The 19,124-nt window shown below is 38.0% G+C and overlaps 3 protein-coding genes and 1 pseudogene across 4 annotated transcripts in view; 3 read left to right on the forward strand and 1 right to left on the reverse strand.

Annotated features, from left to right (window-relative positions):
• The window catches only part of LOC113683742 (stAR-related lipid transfer protein 13), a 35,074-nt gene extending 31,900 nt beyond the window's left edge, over positions 1-3,174 (reverse strand). The window contains exon 1 of one of the 2 annotated variants that reach the window (XM_027201017.2): positions 2,875-3,174. In XM_027201017.2, coding sequence (XP_027056818.2) covers positions 2,875-2,995 — 121 coding nt within the window. In that variant the 5' untranslated portion in view covers positions 2,996-3,174. The remainder of the gene's footprint in view (positions 1-2,874) is intronic. The other variant, XM_089192556.1, reaches the window with a different exon arrangement.
• Positions 3,175-6,811: 3,637 nt separating this feature from the next.
• Positions 6,812-11,409, forward strand: LOC113683758 (DNA damage-regulated autophagy modulator protein 1). Its single transcript, XM_027201040.2, has 2 exons — positions 6,812-7,425; positions 9,967-11,409. The coding sequence occupies exons 1-2, from the start codon at positions 7,060-7,062 to the stop codon at positions 10,417-10,419; spliced, it is 819 nt and encodes a 272-aa protein (XP_027056841.2). The 5' UTR covers positions 6,812-7,059; the 3' UTR covers positions 10,420-11,409.
• Positions 11,410-12,996: 1,587 nt separating this feature from the next.
• On the forward strand, positions 12,997-14,521 carry LOC149035233 (uncharacterized; annotated as a pseudogene).
• A 1,775-nt stretch (positions 14,522-16,296) lies between these two features.
• On the forward strand, positions 16,297-17,902 carry LOC149035234 (DNA damage-regulated autophagy modulator protein 2-like). Its single transcript, XM_089192567.1, has 2 exons — positions 16,297-16,766; positions 17,394-17,902. The coding sequence occupies exons 1-2, from the start codon at positions 16,410-16,412 to the stop codon at positions 17,886-17,888; spliced, it is 852 nt and encodes a 283-aa protein (XP_089048693.1). The 5' UTR covers positions 16,297-16,409; the 3' UTR covers positions 17,889-17,902.
• The last annotated feature ends 1,222 nt before the right edge of the window (positions 17,903-19,124 follow it).

Genomic DNA, 19,124 nt, shown 5'->3' on the forward strand with positions numbered 1-19,124 from the left:
TTAGCCTCAAAACAAGCGTTTCCTGATTTTATGATGCTATGGATGCACGAGATTAGCTGTTCGTCCTGTCGTACGAATAAAACCCTCAACTGACATTTGCAGCGAACGAAAACTTTCATCTGAGATGACATTTTCGTGGATCAGTTGTGACCTGAGGACGTTCCGCAAGGTTTAATCGTTCTCCCCTTAAACATCGTGCTCACTTGTTCCATAATGACTGACCTCTCATCCATAAGACACCTGAAAACTGTAATATCACGTTATTTCATGATAGGTTCCTATTCTTGGCCCATTCCAAATTCTTGGACGAAACATCTTTAATATTGTTTCCGGTTGAGCGGTTGCCGCATTATCATTGTAAACAACCGCGCCAATCGTAAATGTTGTTACTACGTGAAAATTATACTGTGAGCTTTCGATAGAAAACTTAATCACTGATTAATGATGGAACTAATGCAGTTTTCTTTCGATACGCGTCCGATTTAAGAGTGCATTCTGTTGATGTACCCCTGGGACAAAAATCTGATCCTGCCCAATAACTAGATCGTATCTTTTCCAAACTCCTGGTTAAATATCTGCAAAAATAGCTTACGAAATCTTCTTATTTCGACCAAGAGCATTATAATTTTTCTTTGTTTATGAAATCCTTTCAGCATTGGGACCTAAGAGTTCCGCTAGCTTGAAACTCTATGAGATCAGAAAGAAACACTGAATACTAAAACAGTCGGTTTTTGTCAAAGATTCATAAGAAACCGGCAGCTTGCAGTAAACAGTAACAAAGAAATATCAACTGATCATGCTGATAAAATATTGTTACTATTTTTCACCAATTTGGACAAAAATAAACTACTTGATTCAAATACCTCGCTTTTGGTTCTCATCAAAGTGAATCGGAAATGATTGGTACGACGACCTATTTGCTTAAGTTTCCTGTCGGTAGGGTGTCCACGGTAAAACCTTAGTCTTTTGAGGAAGTACCAAGAGTGTTAAATCACCGCAAACGAGCATAGAGTAGAGAGGAGTAAACTTGCAGGATACACTCTGTGTTTGTTAATCCTTGAGGTATTTGTGAAGAAAAAACACCGCATACCGATGCAAAAATAGTTTTGAACGACGTCAAATCCGTGGTGTCGCTCTTGCCGAACCATTTAACTCAATCTAAACTGACAATAATCCATCTGTACAAACAGTTTGTCACGAACAGAATCGAGGTGAATGTCAATTAGTGAACCAAAACTCAAGAGTTAAGACGTGAAAGTTCGAATTAAACCTGTGGTGCTTGAATACAAATTTAATCTATAAATGGTAAACTTTACAGTATAAAGACTGTAGATGGAATTGTCACTTTGCTAAAATTAAAATTGATCACACTCTCGTAAATATTTGATCAAAAGATCTTTTAGTGAAAAACGTTTGAGATACGTGAATCCTTAGTATTGCAGCTTCAGTGAATTGACGAAAACAACAGTCCCGTGTCACGTTTTTAAATCAACAGGCTGTCTTTCAAAGTGAAATGGAAACTCGTAAGTTTGCCCAAGAAATAACGAAAAAAGAAGATCATATAACAAAAATTGGCATCAAGTTAGATATTTAACTACAAAACGCGCAGGTTTACATTATCCCTTTCGATATTATTCCATAAGGTTTCAATTTATTTTGATATGATATTGTTAAAGCTGGAGCACATCATTATTTACCATGAACAAAATAATCAAACGCCCCCTGAAGTAAAATGAATTATTGGAAGTACTGTGACAAGAAACATTACATGCAATAATTTTTTTTGGAGTTTACAGGCCCTTTCTCGTCGGCGGCACATTTGTGTTTACGAAAGGAGCTTACGAGGAAGAATCTCGTTTTTCTTAAAAGATTTAGGTTTATATTGGTATGGAACTTTGAACCAAAAGAATTTAAATTAAGATTGAATACCTCCCATTGAATAAAATCGTTTACGAAGAGTTTTAATACTAACCAGGAAATAGAAAACGATCTCAGTCATTCAGGGTCAATGATTTAAACCGTTCGGTACAAAAAAGGAACAACAATTTGTAACTTCAAAAGAAAGCTTAGATTGGAAACAATATTGCATCCTTCATCACCGTGACAATTTGAAAGACAAAACAAAGTGAGCAGTCCGTTTAGATATCTGGACGCGCATTTTTAATGCTACTCTACAAAATTTTCTCGGGCTAAACAGAAAGAACTTCGTGCAAAGGGAGTTACAAGTGATACTCACGTGAAAGCTTTTTCCATCACATGTGCTTCTAATTTTGAATAGGATTAGACTTAGTTTTGCGCGTGTGCAAATCTTTGGCAATGATAATTTTGAATGCAAACCACTTAGATTTGTTTCTATTTTTGTAACTATTTTTTTCCCAAAAAAAAAAGTAGAAGGGTAGCCAAGAGAAAGATATGATTGTAAAACTACGCGAATAGTAGCGCTAAATAAAGTACACATTCGTTATCTCGTGTAAAGGTAATTAAGGGCGATCTATAATCGCACTCAGGTGAAGGAGGCAGTTAATTTCCGAAGAACTACCAGGAGGATGATTTTTCCTAAAAGCTCGTGATCATCACAATAAGTTAGCGCTATTAACTTTCTGAGATACGTGTATCTCATTTGATTGAATTATCAGCCTCAAATGTTCCTTCATTGGTCTAATCTTTCTGTTGGTGATTATAGGGTAAACGGACTAACAGTTCTTTTGCGGAGACACTGGATCACAACGAAATCTCGAAAAAGGCTTTAATTTGGACAATGGAGACCTCAAATGCCATAAAGGGGGAACAAGTCTGGTAACGGTAGTCATTTTAGGAAATACTCTCCACCTTAAATGATGCCAGCGTTCGTGTTGACATGATATTTAGGCTTACCTTTCTTTGACTTCCAGAAGCTAAATCTTCTTTTCTTAGGCTTTGTCTCAAAGTTGTAAGATCTTCTTGAACTAAATCGGTGGACTTTGTGCGTGAAAAACAAGCACCAAATTGAACTCATGTTTTCGTTTTTCAACGAACCTTGTAATTATCTGTGACTGTCTGTTTCATCCAATTGAAGGTCTGTGTACGTGATGGCGAGGCAACCGACTGACACAAGTGTCCCTTGGCTCTATTTAGTTAGTGAGGCAGATATAGCCAGACGTGGTATTAGCCATCACGGGGAAAATTCTCGACATTCTAGGAAGTGATACTTTGTTTAGACTTGTAAAGCGTGATCCTAATAACGTACATGAACTATGTTTAGCCTTTAATCGCATTAGCACTTTAATACAGTTGCGATCAGGTCCAATGACGTACTCTCCCCGAAATAAGACTGATAATGTTCTCTCGATGCCAGTTTGCAATTTTGATACTTAATGAAGAAATGTCCTTCAGCCAGAAAAGTATTTATTTATAATCAAATGCATAGTTGACTATCTGTTTGATAGTGTATTGTAAGAAAAAAATTAAAAAGTTGAAGCGTGATTTGTAGGATCAGAGTTGTCGTATTCGACTGCTAAATTTTTTCACATTTTCTATAAATATTCACGCATACAAAAGGAGCCTTTGATCAGTGTTCTACATTACTTTAAGTGGTGTTTGAAGAGAAGGTCAGAAATGAATAGGAACTATTTCAAAAATTATCATTTAAAAATTATTCAAATGTTTTCATAACAGGGAGCGATTTATCGATATGACTAACGTGGAAATTGCGCAAAGAATTTTCTTTACGTTTTGAAATCGGAAGGACTTTAGACGTTCTTGTAGTGGTGCAAACAGAGAAATCGATATAACTAAACAAGAAACTGTGCGCGAAATAAAGAACAGTCAATGGAATTCATAATGCAAACTAACCTAATTTACTGTTTATTTTTATATTAGAATAAATAAGTGGTCAAATCGCTACCGGGAAGTTTCACAAAGGATTCTCTGCCAGTTGGAGTGATGGGAAGTTGTCTTTAGCTGGGAAAATAATTTTATCATTGACGTGCATGTTACGAGAAAATTTTGAGCATTTATGAGCGCACGTCAGAGAGAGGAGAACAGGAAAAAAAAAAAAACATCACAATTTACCGTTTGATCTGCGCCGAATTTAGCTGGACTTTCCTAATGAACAGATTTGAGGTTATGCTTGATAGACTTCTAATTGTAAATTGCATGATGAAGGCCTGGCTTATGATCAAGGAGCGATTCCCGGTGAGACAAGGTGTGCTGTATCCATCGGATTGAAACTGTTATCCAATGGGGAAAACCCTTTAATATGTCTTATTTCTGAGCTTTCGTCCAACCCATGAGATTAGCACCGTGAGAATATGAATCCTTGGCGGAGCGTAAAAATCGCCTTTATTTCCAAAGGTCCAAGTCTGTGAATGCGGATGAAGATATCATTCAGTTTCACGCTACGGTTTCAATGTCTTGAACATGTTTTAATAAAAATTCAAATTACTAGTAAAATCTTTGCAAAAGTCTCAATCATCTTCGAAAGTATGGAAGAACGCTCGTGCTATTTCATACTGAAAAAACGTTCGCTTCGCATTGAACTTCAGACGTGAGTCATAAAACTTTTACAAACATCATAACTACAAGGAAATGTCCGTCTGTGACCTGTGTACGTCTGCGGAAGGGTATTTGTCAATATCTACCCTGTTGCAATGCTCCTTTTGCAAGAGGTCATCGGTATTGTTTATACGTGGCTGCTTAATAGGCCAGAGAGTCTGTGTAAAAAACCGCTACTTTTACGATGCACATCACCATTTTTACCTTGTTAGCGTCATGGCATGCACACCTCTGAGCTGTAAGGTCACAATCTTTGTAAGAAAAGCGTGTAAAACATTCAAACAAGAAAAGTACTTTGAACTATTTTCCCCTCTTTATTTTATCCCTAGAATTTTATGGATTAATCTTTTTTTGTTTTTGTCTGACTAAGGCCACATTCAATTAACTTTCCCGGTTGGTTTTGTTATTTCTGGTGAGAAAATTGATTTGGTTTGTTTGTTTTGTCTGAAACTCGCTAATTCTTATAAAGGCGTTGTGCGGCGGCAAGTGATCCTTATGATCTCTTGGCTGCGGTTATTAATAAAAGCAACTTTAAAGCTTGTCTAGCAACCACTTTGGCTACGTGCCTTGGATTGCCCTTCCCGAAAACAATTCTCAGATTGTTCCGTCCGGCGTATCATGTACAGGGCATAAGGCTGAGAAACTGTTCCTCTAACATAAGCTTGTTATTAGTCTAGCAAAATTAGACGAAATAAAGTGATACATTAAAATAATCAGTCGTATGACAAACGACATTTGTAGGTTTGCAAAACATGTTTCCAAATCATTCATGTCATCTCCAGTTGGAAATGCTCGTTTTACAATTTGAATTTAACTGCACAAATACTTGAAATATCATTGAGCTACCATGAATGTACCAAGATAATTTTTTTTGGCATCGTGCAGCTGTGAATTAGATTTCTGGTTGCCGATGTTTGAATGCTTTGTTTACTTCGTGCTTGTAATTTTCCATCGTATAGTTCAGTGAGGAAATTCAGTAAGTAAAGTATCAAATTAATGAACTCGAGGGTGGTACGAAATAGTATTAAAATATTATAAAACTAATGGCCCTCTTACAAATTAATGAAGATACTTAAATTAAAACATAAATTACTAAATAATAAGAATCTCCTACAAACTATGACATCATTGATATGAGTTTGACGGACATAGTCAAGAGAGGTTAAATTTGACCAAAATTCTCGACCTCTTTATTAAACTAGCTCTATAAGAAGTGATTTTCCAATAACTACGTCTTCTTACAAGCAATAGACTACCCCGACAACACCAGAAAAATGAAGCAACTTATCAACTTCACGTAACTGCACAAACCAGTACAAGAAAAAGTATTACGGCTATAGGGGAAAATCCCTGAGTAATACAGGGTTAAATTTCAGAGCTTTGGGGGAAAATTACTCAGTGATAGGGTTACCATTAATGACTATAAGATTCACGCGGCCCACTTCAGTATGAGAACAAAAAAAAAAAAGAACAGTTATCGAGTTTTTGAAATTATATCACATAATATAAGTTACCGCAACTTGCATCTCACAAGCCCGTGAACTGATACAACCCGATTTAAGTGGTAGGATATCAGCCGGTTGATCACCAAAACAATTTTCCTACTTTAAATTATTAAGATCCAATGCGAAAATGTCAAATAATAAAAACAGACTGACAAAAATGATTTCCAGAAAACAAAATTATCGCGGTCACCCGTAGCGTGGTACAACTGGGTTTATAAACTATTTCCAAAGCATTATTTTTATCATCAGGGGTCCTGATTATTTTTGGTTCGCTCGAATGCTAATCATAAATACACGGATTAACCTGTTTTAAGCAACATGCGAATCGCTTGTGATCGTAAGAAGAACTTGCAGTAATCTTTTTAAAGAGCGCTGCATCGCGATATTTTTATTTTATCTTAAAGAATTTGTTTAAATAACGATTCTGTAACCAACTCACTAGGAAGATTCTGGTAATAAAATGAAATACAATTTGAACACATATGAATTATTAATTGCTTCAGAACTCATGGCAGAACCGATTAATTAAAAATCAAAGAGAGAAGCTAATATCGGAAAGTTTCCTCTTCAGGTTAACATGTTTAATTCTGGTCTTTACCTGGAAATCAATTACGGGAAACATTATACATCGAATAGAACTGAAAAAGATGAAATTGAAACCAAAATCTTTCTTTCGTTTATTCGAGCGAGAATCTTTTGTCTTTTGATCAATGTTTATGAATAGTAAATTATATTTGGTTTCTCAACCAATCACCTTTCTATGAGTTCGGCTTAATTGTCAGCGGCCAGTGTGGTTGTTTCTTAACTCAGCTTTTGTCAGTTGTCCAAAATTTGCATATGAGACAGTACTTTCTGTATTCCTCAGCGCCAAATAGAAGTGTTGTACGGGCATCTGACATAGAATCAAAATTTGTTTAACAGTCGACTGTCCGCTGCTCCGGTGAACACTTTCTCCTTCAGTGATGTAGATTTTTAATACTTTCGTATTCCTGAAACTCCAACAGCACGCGGATCAGCAGCTATGATCAAACTTGATCTTTCGCCTGGGTTCGGCTACCTACCTGTATTCTGGGCGCTTTTCACATCATTTACCTTCCTGCTATGTTACACTATCGCCGTCTCACTGAATCACATCTATCCATTCGTTCCCGCCATCAGCGATACAGGTGCACGGATTCCAGAGGCAAATCTGTTCTCGGAGTTCTTCAATTTCTCTGCGCTTCTTCTGGCTGTGAGTGTGTTTGTTCGTTACCTTCAATTCCAAATGCTGACCAAGGGCTTTGAATCGTCGGATCTTCGTCTCAGCCGGTTGAACAAGTTTGGTTTGGGCTTCGGACTTGTCAGCGCGTTTGGAGGAACGATTATCGCTAATTTTCCATCGAACGAGGTGAGTCCATTTTTCGGTGTACTTAGGCACGTGAAAATAATAATTATTTTGAATTTAGGTTTAAAAATGTCTTCTACATTCATGCGACTGTGATGCGACACTTAATGTTGTGATCGTCAATAAAGTCATTCTGTATATACGGTTGAGGATTTGAAAATACTGGACGAGACCACACGGGGAAAAATATCGCTGCCCATATCTCTGTATTATTAAATTGCACGTTTTGTGCGTACTGATTAAGAAAGTACACAAGATCATGATACTTTCTACGACAGTTCTGAAATAGCAATGTCAGTAGATTCGGTGTCAAATTGTCTTAATTTATGCAGGTCAGGTTTCGTTTGTTCACCTGTCTCATTGACAAATAGCCTGCCCACTGATTCAAAATTGTGAAAAATAAAATGAGGTTTGTATCACCATTTTCTCTCGTCATCGCAGCCAGCGCGGTTTATTTACACTAACACAACCTGGATTCATCGTTGTGTAATTTATTTTCTGTATGTTACAGAAGCGTTTTTTGGCCAATTGGGAATACTAACTCCTGTTTTCTCTTGGGAACAATTGGCTTGCGAATTGGTCTCCCAAGCAATTCACTGAAGTTCCATCTATTGATTCATTTTATCACAAATCTTAACGTTCATATAAAGGTAGAGTAGAAACTACTTTTTCAAAAAGAATATAGCTGAAATCACCTGGCAACTAGAGGATTTCCTACCACAATATTCAAATTTTTTTGCCTACAAATTGTGGGCGTTTATTCTTTCGAAGCCTTCCAGTTTTTTCATCATGATTCCATTTAACACCCAAAGTTTTGATTTTTAATGATCACTAATGGTTACCTAGAAAATGTCATTATTTCAAGTTTCTATTATCAAACGATAGCCATTCGTTATCTCTTGAATCGAAACTTCCTAATAAAAACAAACGAGGCTAGGGAATTTGAATTAAAATTTCACTTGTAAATATCTCTCGGCTTTAAAGACTGCAACCTGTGAGAATTTGTATTAATGGAAAGTACTTTCTTCCGTCTACTGAAATATTCAAATTATCGGTTTACTTCGGCGCAGTTCAAGTTCGAAATAAAATTGGAAAAAAATCGTATCAAAAATGTTATTCTTTAATCATCCTTGGGCTTTCGTTGGCGTGGACGGATACTTAAGATGTATAATTCCCGTTTGTTTAAAAATGCATGAATGAAAATGTACAACATATTACAACGATATCCTCTCTTATAAATTTGTTCCATAGTATTTGATCGGTTTGCCGATATATTTTTTCGAGAAAAAAAGCAAGAACGATTTAGAATGCATACAACTTAAATCATGGTTGCACAAAATGGGTTTCTTTTCGGATTTTGCTGATTCAAATATTTTTTCTGTACTCGTCATCATATGAAGCAAGATTTGTTTTGCAGTTTCCATTACCTATAGGATGAAATTACAAGAAGAATCTTATAAAGGACATCTCTCTTTAAATAACCAATAATCAGGTTAAAAAATATATTTTATTGAATTTTTCGAAATTTTGTGATAGTCCGAAAAAGTGGCTTGACAAAACACGCTGATGGTTCTTCTTCAGGCGTTAAAAGCTTTTCGATTGTCTGAATTAACTAGGAATTCTAGTCGAGATGACAAAATTGTTGATGACGACTTAACAAAACACGTGGACATCAGCCAACAAACAATATTGAACAAACAGCTCTCGTAACCCTTAATTCCCGCTAGTGATTAACAAGTATTTTCTCCTCATAATATCCTTAAACACTCCAGCAAACAGGTAATGAGAACGCTCAAACTTATCAGGTTGAAGTTTTTACCTTGATCGAACACCAAATTCTCATGACTAGTTTACAAGGGAATTTGTAGCAGCTTTAGAATTAACGATGAGATCTTGTGAGTTTAAGTGAGTGACTATAAGCCAAAGCGCGAGTCTGTCGCGACTGAAAGGATTTTTTCGAGCTACTAACTAACGGAAAAGCGCCGTCCCCCAATCTAAGTTTCCTGAGATTACGAACTCGTGCCATTATTAATGGCCTTTTTTAACCGTGGAACTTTGTCTGACGAAAATGCTAATTTTCCCTACAAATTTAAAGTTGAAACCCGCGGTTGCTCATTTTTACGTCATATTGTATACTCTCTTCAGTCCATGCTTGATCAAAAGGGCGGAGAGTCCACTGGTGTAAAACTAGCCACCAATTCTCTCCCTTCCCGCTTCAAGGTGAAGTAATTTTGACGATAGACCCCCAATGAATTTTTAAAAATATGTTACAAAATTATTAAATTATCACTTAAATTATCGTTTGTCCTTCATTCCCCCGCTTGCTCGAAGGGTGGATAACGCTATCCACTGTCAGGATAAATCTCATATCCGGTGGATAGTGCAGCACGTTTTGTTAACAGTTATCCGCTGGATAGCGATTTATCTACCCTTTGAGGAACTAGGTCTCGGTCGACATTTTGCTTGCATAGAACTGAAATGGATAGCCGTTTATTATTATGTGATGTTTGACTTCGATTAAAACCTCTGCTCTTTAATTGACAGGAGGACTCGATGATTTACGTTCACGACACCGGTGCAGTTCTGTTGTTTGCTGGCGGAGCAGTCTACTGTTGGATTCAGACATGTCTTACTTATAAGCTTTCCCAGATAGGAATTAACACCCAATTCCTCTTCACGATCCGCTTCATCCTTTCCTGCATCATCACAGTGTTTGGTTCGCTCTTCTTCTTAGCGGAGATATTTGCCTACGAGGAGTTTCGTCAACAGTCCGAACACGTTGTGGCGAACTGGCAACCCTCGGATCCAGGCTACAGCGTGCACGTGCTCAGTAATATAAGCGAGTGGATTGCAGCACTCTGTTTTGGTCTTTTTGGAATGACATTTTTCGAGGAATTCCAAAAGATAAGCTTCCACGTTGAGTGCACGCCAAAGTGCGAAGAGCCCCGACAAGGCAGTCCTTTACTGGATTATACCAATATCAGCGAGGAGGAATGATGATTTGATGACTGACCAGTAATAATAAAACTAAGGGAGATCAATTATCGAAATTTTTTGATGTGAATGCGTTTTTTCAGAATTAATGATAAAAATTTAATTTATTTTAAAATTATTTATTTATTTCAACAATTAATGGATCAAAAATTGTAAAATAATGATATACATCTACATACTATGATGTGAGGAATTCTTCTTAAGATGTTGGTGTATGACTTTGAATCTCGACATGATATGGTTGTTTAAAGGGTGAAATGGTAGTCGGGTTAAAGAACAAGAGGGGGGAAATTATAAAATTTTGCAACCCGGAATATATGAGTTGTCCCAGATTCTTTTCAGAAACTTCTGTTACGCAATGCTAAGATAAAATAACAGGATTTAAAAAACACTTCATTGCTTCCACTTTAAGTTGAATAATTGCGATAAGTGAATCAGTCATTTCAATTCGTACTCTTACAGACCGTAATGTAATTAAGTGACCCTCTATTTTCTATTTTTAGTAATTCTTATTTCTCTGTTTCTCTGTAAAGAAAGGGGATGAATTTCTAGAGAAACTGTGGTGCTGCATCGGTGGGAGAGTAAAGCAAGTACTTTGTGTTAACAACTGAGTTGAAAAGGTGAATTGGCCACCGTAAAGAGTAAAAAAGTTGACGTTTCGAGCGTTAGCCCTTCGTCAATCGCTCAGTTGTTAATACTAAATTACTTGCTATTCTCTATAAAGGGCCTGACAGTCAAGTATAAAAAACCGGTTTATTTTTGCTAAAATGTATGCTCATTGATTTTCAACTAGCTATACAATTTTTTTTTCACTTTTCATTGTAACTTATTCAGAAAATACTTAGCCTGTATAAAACGTTTTGCACTGTCAAATGTTTTCCTTGGACAGTTACTGATGTAAGTCGTTTGGGACACTGTATTGAAGTTTCCTCTAGGCTGTATGCGCAGTCAAAAATGCTATTAAAAAAGCACTAACTAGGACACTTGAACAAAGTCGTTTTGTTGCAATTTTTGTTTCTGAAAAGACATTATTTATTGGTGGTGTTTGCCACGCTTATGTAATAAATGTGTCCAAACTAAGGGCACTCGCTTTCACCTTGCCCTTAGCCAGAGGGCCGCAGTCATGGGAGGAGGGAGCGTGGTTGGAGGGTTTTGGTTGTGTCGCGACAAAACTTACCTGATTTCCCCCCCTCCCCCCCGTAAGGCTCTTTAATATTCTTATGATTCTCCCCATTGGCTATTACTTGACGGTCAATTTTCTATAGTTCTTCCTTAATACTCTGTTGGCGACGACTGATCCCCGCTCTTGAAAACCATGTACTATCCCCCAAAAATTCCCTCAACCTCCCTACCCCCCTCCCCCCGCGATAAATTATGACTGGTCCCTTCATATTTTAAAAGTAACTACCCTCGCCCCCTACAGTGCAGCTGTGCTTGTTAATTGGAAGTGAGAGCTTCACATTTAGTAAAGAGCACTTTTTATCACAACCAAACTGTTGTTGACGCAACAAAAAGCACCGTCTGGAAAAAAATAAAAAAAGTTTATCAAGTGATGTTAAGGTAAACTCTTTGCTACTCTTCCGTTGCAAAGTGAACGTCTTTTACAAGCAGTTGCAACTTTTTTCGCATTCAAAGTGTCCCTTGAGTAGAGGCTTGAGTTGGTGTTTGTTAATTTTGTTAATATCTAGATGACAACAGGAAAAATATTCTTTTCATTTCTCTGGCTTGGGATCCGCTAAATTTGGAAAAGCCATGTATAACATTCATAAATCTGTGCGGTGTTGTGTGCTGCGTTCCCATAAAGAGAGGACACTGTGTACATTTCGAGAGCTGGCACAAGATTTCCTCTGACTCTTGCCCTGTGGACAAAAATTTTGGTGATGTCAGGCTGTTTCAGTCTTCATGCAGTCATTTCCTGAAAATTGCCCCATGCCCATAGCAAGAGGTCTGACAATTGCTCTTTTCCTGTAAATATTGCATTTTCCATCAGTTCTTTAGATATTTTAATTGCCTCAGTCGCTGTATTTCCTAAATTCTGTCATCACTGTGATTGAGGTACACTTGTTTGTGGCCAGTTTTGTCTTAAGAGGTTAAGGTGTCCCCTAAATGAAGATTGCGAATTAAAGGCTTCGGAACTCATGAATGTTTCCCTTCTACCCGAATGGAGTTGTCCCTTTAGAAATAAAAAGGTTATTCCAACATCTTTAAGGGGGCCCAAATTTTTTTTGAAAAATATTTACTTGAATCTATCTAGATTTTGAATTTGTTGTTTGTTTTTTAAAAAAATTCTTTTGCAGAGTCAAAAAACGGCGTTGTTTTGAAGATTGTTTTTCCGTTGCCATGGTAACCAGTTCAAAGCAACCAAATTTTCTAGGCTTAAACGTAAAAGGGAACATTCTGTTCCACCTTCCCGTAGTTCATTCCAAATGTACAAGTTATTTTTTAGGCCTGGATACACAGCTACGAGGAGTTACGACTCTAGCGAAGTCGCCAGTAGTTGTAAGTTTTGATGGTTCATGGTCAAAATGAGGTTATACTGCTAATCACTGCGTTGGATTTGTTATTTCTGCTGCAACTGGAAAAGTGCTGGACCTTGAAATTATTTCAAAAACCTGTGGTATGTGCTTACAAAAGAAGTCAAGTCTGATTGAAGACCAGTTTGAACAGTGGTACCAAACTTATCATTGTGAAGGCTCTTATAAAGGCCCCAGCCCAAGTATGGAGATGGAATGTGCCAAAAGGATGTGGGGAAGAAGTGAGCAGGACTTTATCAGGTACATGTGGATGATTTCTGATGGGGACTCGAAAGCATATAACGCTATATGGAGCATTTATGGTGCCTGTGACACTTGTCACCATTATGAAAATCTTCAAAACAGTGACCAAGAGTATGTTACCTGGAAAGCATCAGAAGGTTTTGAGAAGTGGGAAGAGGATCACCTAGCTGGAACTGCAGGCTGTGACAGGGTCATGAAATTAGACTGCATTGGACACGTCCAAAAGCGGCTCTGGAAAGCACTTTATGAATTTCAAAAATCCTCAGTGAAACTAAAGGATGTAAAACCAATTTATGGAAGAAATAGAAGACTGAAAAGGCTGCAATCGAGAAACTGAAAAAGAATTATGGCAAGGCAATTCGTAACAATGTAAAAAGAGAAATTACAACCACTGAAGAGAGGGACCAAGCTGTGCAGTCCATGAAAACTGAGATTCTGGATGGATTGTTCCACTGCCTGAAGCTGCCCAATGAGAAAGGCACCAGTCTTGTCAAGATTTATGATAGGCTCACAGATTCTGCCCTTCTTGCTAGATGCTAGCCTGGTTATACTCTGAGTGCTATCGAGTCCATCAACTCCCTGGTGTGGAACAAATGTCCTAAACACAAGTGGCACTGCAAAAGGGGAGTGCAGTTGGCTGCTTCTTCAGCTGCCTTACATTTCAGTGGCGGTGCTTCCACAAAGCACGCTGTCACGGAGAAGGTTGGGCTCACTGTGAGTGATAATGCCAAGATGGAAGCCAGGAGAAGGGATTCAGAGAGAGTTAAACAGGCAGAGAAGAGAGTGCAACACCAGCACAAGAAATACAGAGTTGCTAGGTGACAAGCTAAACAGCGCGATGAAGATCTGAGGATCCGTGGCGAGGGTGTAACATATGCGGCTGGGGCTTTTGGTGAAACAGAACCTTGCATGAACCCAAAAAGAAGAAAAAGACTAAGTAGAGCAGGAAATAACTTTGGGCATATTTGTTTCAAAGTTATTCTGCCAACAAACTGTGTTTTTCTGTTAAAAGCCAACATGAACCCAGATTTCCATAAATTTTTTCCTTTCAATTGCTTTTCCTGCAAATATGGATTTTTTGCGAAAATCTGGGTGCTCCCTCAAATTTCTCAGGATGTATTTGCGCAAACATCACCAATTTTGCCACAAATATTTGGCATGACATACTGCAAGCCTACTGAGCAAAATTCAGTTTGATTAAAAAGTATTGGAGTTTTGAGGAGTTGACCTTTACTTGGAATGAATTGGTTGTCATGGCAACATTAATGATCGAAACCCGATTTCATTCGATAGGTTTTTAGTGCTTTTTAAGTAGATCCATGGTGCTTAAAACCAGCTCAATTGGATGTATTTTGTGCTTTGAATTGGAGGGGGCAGAAGACGGGTTTAAAATGATAGAGTCTTTGTATTTATTAATTATTAACTAAGAATAAACAGATCTGGTCAACTTTACTTGTTGCTTGGTACGAAGGGTCATATACTTGCCTCTTGCCAATTTTCAGCAGTTTACCATGAATGGTTACGATCCTGTGACTGTTTTAGTTATGACCTACCCTATTGGTGGATTTCAACCAAAGGGCCCCCTTTATAGATCAAAGATTTTTTAGGCTCGGAAGAGAAATGCTCCCTGTATAGAGGTGTCCAAAAGGAAAGGATCCACTGTAGATGTAAACCGTGTAAACATCCACCAAAGTCCCAAGATCTGATTCTGAAATCTCCCCTATGACTGTTACACATTTTATTAATTATCTATACAAATTTGGTGTTGGATCGAGGTAACATCTGACACGTACACCTACAAATACTCTTAACAAGACGATGCATTGTGTTTTTCTTCGTTTTTAATATCACTGTAAACAACTGGTTTCTTCTCTCTCGCAAAAAGCTTCTCGCTCTCAAAATTCTCGCTCGTGGTCAAGTTCAAACTTAGAAGTAACTTATGCACGGTCCTCCCCACAAAGGAGCTGAAACTCTCGCACACAACTTCTACCTGATAAGTCTGAGTTTTCTCATTACCTGTTTGCTGAATAATGTATGTATATTATAGGGAGACGTTACATGTTAAACACATCTGGGAGTTATAGGGCTAATTAAGTCCTGTCATCTATAGCCTTAGTTTCTGACATTTTCCTTACCTTTCTCCAATGAGCCTTCACCTTTCTATCGTTAAATTGTGGACAGAAAGTCTCAATGAAAACATAGTTCAAAATGATAAAGCTAGGCAAGTGGTAACGTGTTATTGTTGTACATTTACATATAAATAATAAATAATAAATAATAAATAACTTATTGCCTCTTTATCAAACCCCGCTCCGAAGCTCACCCATCCCCTCTCCTAACCCTTACGCCCGCAGTTCAGACAAATTCTTCTCTTCTTTGTAGTCTGGACTTCAACCGCTTACTTCTGTCTGTCCTTTTTAAGATATGTATAAACGATCCACAGGCAATCGATATACCATCGTGGACGATAAAATTCTATATCAATAACGTGAGTTTATTTGAGCCATGTCGTCAATTTTGTTGTTTGTTGCTTTGGTTTTTTTTTCTTCTTTTAGGGAAAACTTTTCGATTACATTTTTTCAGATTATACAAATACCACAGATGCAAGACTACACCGAAAAAGAACCGAGATGGCTTAAGATGGAAAAGATTTACAAATGAATAATTTGAAAACTTCAGGTAAATCCACTGACAGTGATGAAACTCCTTTTTAAGAGAATGGATGGATTTCGGAGGCTAACCTTTAAAAAGATTCAAACCTGATTCTTTTTCCCCAGTTGCTTCACATGTAGATCTTGAACTTATATTTCCATAGATTGAAGCAAAAACGCAAATAAGTTTCAAGTGAAATCAAAAAGCTTTCATTTCACGAGTAGTGGTCAGCACAAAAGAACTCCAAACAAACTTAAGAAACTATACATGTCAAAGAAAACAAAAAAAAAAATGCTTATTTCTACTCTTTCGGTCTTTCTGACAGATTATTGAATTCTTCGCAACGGTTGATCACATTCCCTTGGGGGCTAATTCAACTGTCATTTTAACCCTGGCTTTGTGGATAGAGTAGAGTAAGTTTTGTTCAATTTACGCCTCTTCTGTCGAGCAATATTCCCTAGGGGTTCTTTCAGAAAACGAACGCCTTCTTACGGCTTTTTCAAGTTTAAGCCTTTTCTAAGTGGACGTTGTTTAGAGTTCGCAACGAACTTCGTCTATAAATCTATGATGGCCATTATTTCTCGATGTCTTCCGTACCTTCCTCTCTTGTGGTCGCTTCTTTTAATTGTCACCGTTACAATGTCGCGTTTAATGGCTGACGCCAGCCACACTCGAGAAGCTCTGCTTAAAGCTAGTTATTCCATGGTGCAGTCAATTTTCAGTGAAGTTTTGGATCTCTTGGCTCTGGTTGGAATTGTCTCGATAGTCGTTCGCTATTTACAGCTGGATCTGGCCATTCAAGATCTTACAGGAGAGTTTCGATCCCGATTCAGCCGTTTGAGGTCGGCTTCCGTTTCTTTGGGACTCGCAAGTATGCTTGGAATTACGCTAGTGAGCAATTTTCGGCAACCGAACCATCAGGTAAGTTTGCTGATTGCATGCACAACTTACTGATCAAGGTAAACAATGTTTTAATTCAGACTAGGATTCATAGCGTATTTTTACGCTCCGCACCAACATCACGTCTAGATCACTTACTGAACGCCTCGGAAAGGCCTAATCAAGTAGTGCATGATTATATAAACAGTGAATAGCGAAATTTGAATTTAAACTCCGACTACTGAAGACGGCTCTCTTAATTTTTCTTGTGCCAACTTTTTCATAACCATGAAACAATTCGTAAGTTTCTCTACCTTGAAAATGGTTGTTGCAAATATATATAGTAGTTCTTTGTCAACTGTTTGCAACGGATTAAACTTGATTTAGCAATCTCCTGATCCTCTTTCCCACAACTCTTATAAACCACAGTGAGTGTCAAAAGGGTCGAAGCTGTCAACGCCTTATATTGGCAAATAGGAGCAGATTACATCGCTTGATCGAGGGATGCTATTCCTTTGTCCCATCAATATGTGACTTTGAAAGAGGTTTAGTGGGAAGCTTTTTGTGTACACCTAAACGCCCCGGCCCACTATAAAATATGTACTGTACAACATTTTCCACCGTTGTTTCACAGAAAAAAAATTCCATCAATTTTTTTATTTCTCACAGAAACATACCGAAGTCCCTGGTATTGTACACTACATTGGTCGAACTGTGGTTGGAGTTTGTGGAATAACATATTGTTCACTCCAAACCGTTATCACCTACTACCTCATTAAACCGCAAACAAATACCGTCAATCTTTTCGCGCTGCGCCTTGCAACATCGATTCTTCTATGCGTCAGCGGTCTCGTGCACGTGTCTATGGACGTGTGGCTTGCGGCACAACTTTTGAAAGGAACAGCCAATGCTGAAAAACAGATGCATTCTAACTTGAAGGACGAAGAAGACATCATGTTATCTATTTATAATATCAGTGACTGGTTGACTTATGTACTTTTTGCTTTGTTTTCATCAACGTATTATGTGGAATTTCGCCGTTTGGATCGTTTGGAAATGAGCTGTTTTCAAAAACATTCTCCAGAAAAGAAGCCGACTGAATGGATTCAGAACAATTATACGAAACTGAAACGCGAAGAGAGTGAAAACTCTGATCTAGAATAAAACTGATACAAATGGTTTTGAATTCCTATCCGACTGCTAGGGAAAATAATCTCCTTTTAATCTCATGTAATACTGACAAAATCAACTAACAGGATCGATTTCGATCCTAATCAGTAACCGGTCTCTCTCTTGGTACAGCTTTCCAGACAGTCGGTCACTCCCGACAACAACAGCAACTACTACACGACTGAGTCCTTATTTACATTAACAAAGTATTCTAGAACATTCCGGTACACAACTATGGGCCTGTTTACATGGAGGTGGGGGACCCTAGGTAGGTGAGGTAACCCGCTTAGCCGTGGTCAAAAAATAAAACGCGTTTACGTGCAATCTTACAACCCCGCGGTACTGGGGTGAGGTTTCTTGAGGTCGCTGTTGCGCTTGCAGTTAAGGAGTTTGAGCACAGGCGTCCCAAGCTCACATCTCGAGAAAGACGAAAGATTAATTCTCGGACACATTTGCATTTATTCCTGAAAGCATCACGGGTTTGTTACGCGGTGGTAGGTTACGCGAGGAACCGTTGACTTAATACGTTATACGGAATAGTTTGGGAAACGAAATATAGTCGATTTACGACGCTAAATATTCCGAAATGTGAACATTTTCCACTCCTTATGTGTCCGTTGCGGTTTCTGGTGATTTCTGCCATGAGACGGCTAGGATATGTACAAAGTTCTAAAACGTTCATGTTTTTGCCGTGAACGCGACCCCAGCTAGGCGGGTTACACCACCTTGAGATGTTTACATGGCAAATTGTCACCCCGGCTGACAGGGTTATCCTACCTCATATCAAACTCATGGGGTACAAATAGTCTTAACATGAATATAGCGACCACGCCCAGTTTAACGCCCCACTCAAATCGAGTGTAATTTTCGAATATTTTACCATCGTGCGAATTCTCTACGGAAAAAGCACTCAATGTACCTCTGAAATTTTAAACTATAATATTTTGGCTTTCTATTTCGCTAATTTTCTAACTTGAAGGTAAAGTTTTTCCCCCGTCATTTTTACCTTTTCTCCGAGCGGTTGCGTGAAATTAACAAGGCGTTTTTGATCAAAACACAACCAAGCGAAGGGTCTCAAACGATATCTCTTTTACGCAGGCGCAAATTAAAAATGTACCGCCAGAATCAAAAAGAGTAACAAATTTCCTTTGTTTTGATATGTAAAGTGTCGAACAAAAAGCAGATTTACCCCCGTCATTTTTACCTTTTCTCCGAGCGGTTGCGTGAAAT

The sequence above is a fragment of the Pocillopora damicornis genome, chromosome 13 (assembly GCF_964200805.1).
Source record: "Pocillopora damicornis chromosome 13, jaPocDami1.2, whole genome shotgun sequence".
In the NCBI taxonomy this organism is placed as follows: Eukaryota; Metazoa; Cnidaria; class Anthozoa; order Scleractinia; family Pocilloporidae; genus Pocillopora; species Pocillopora damicornis.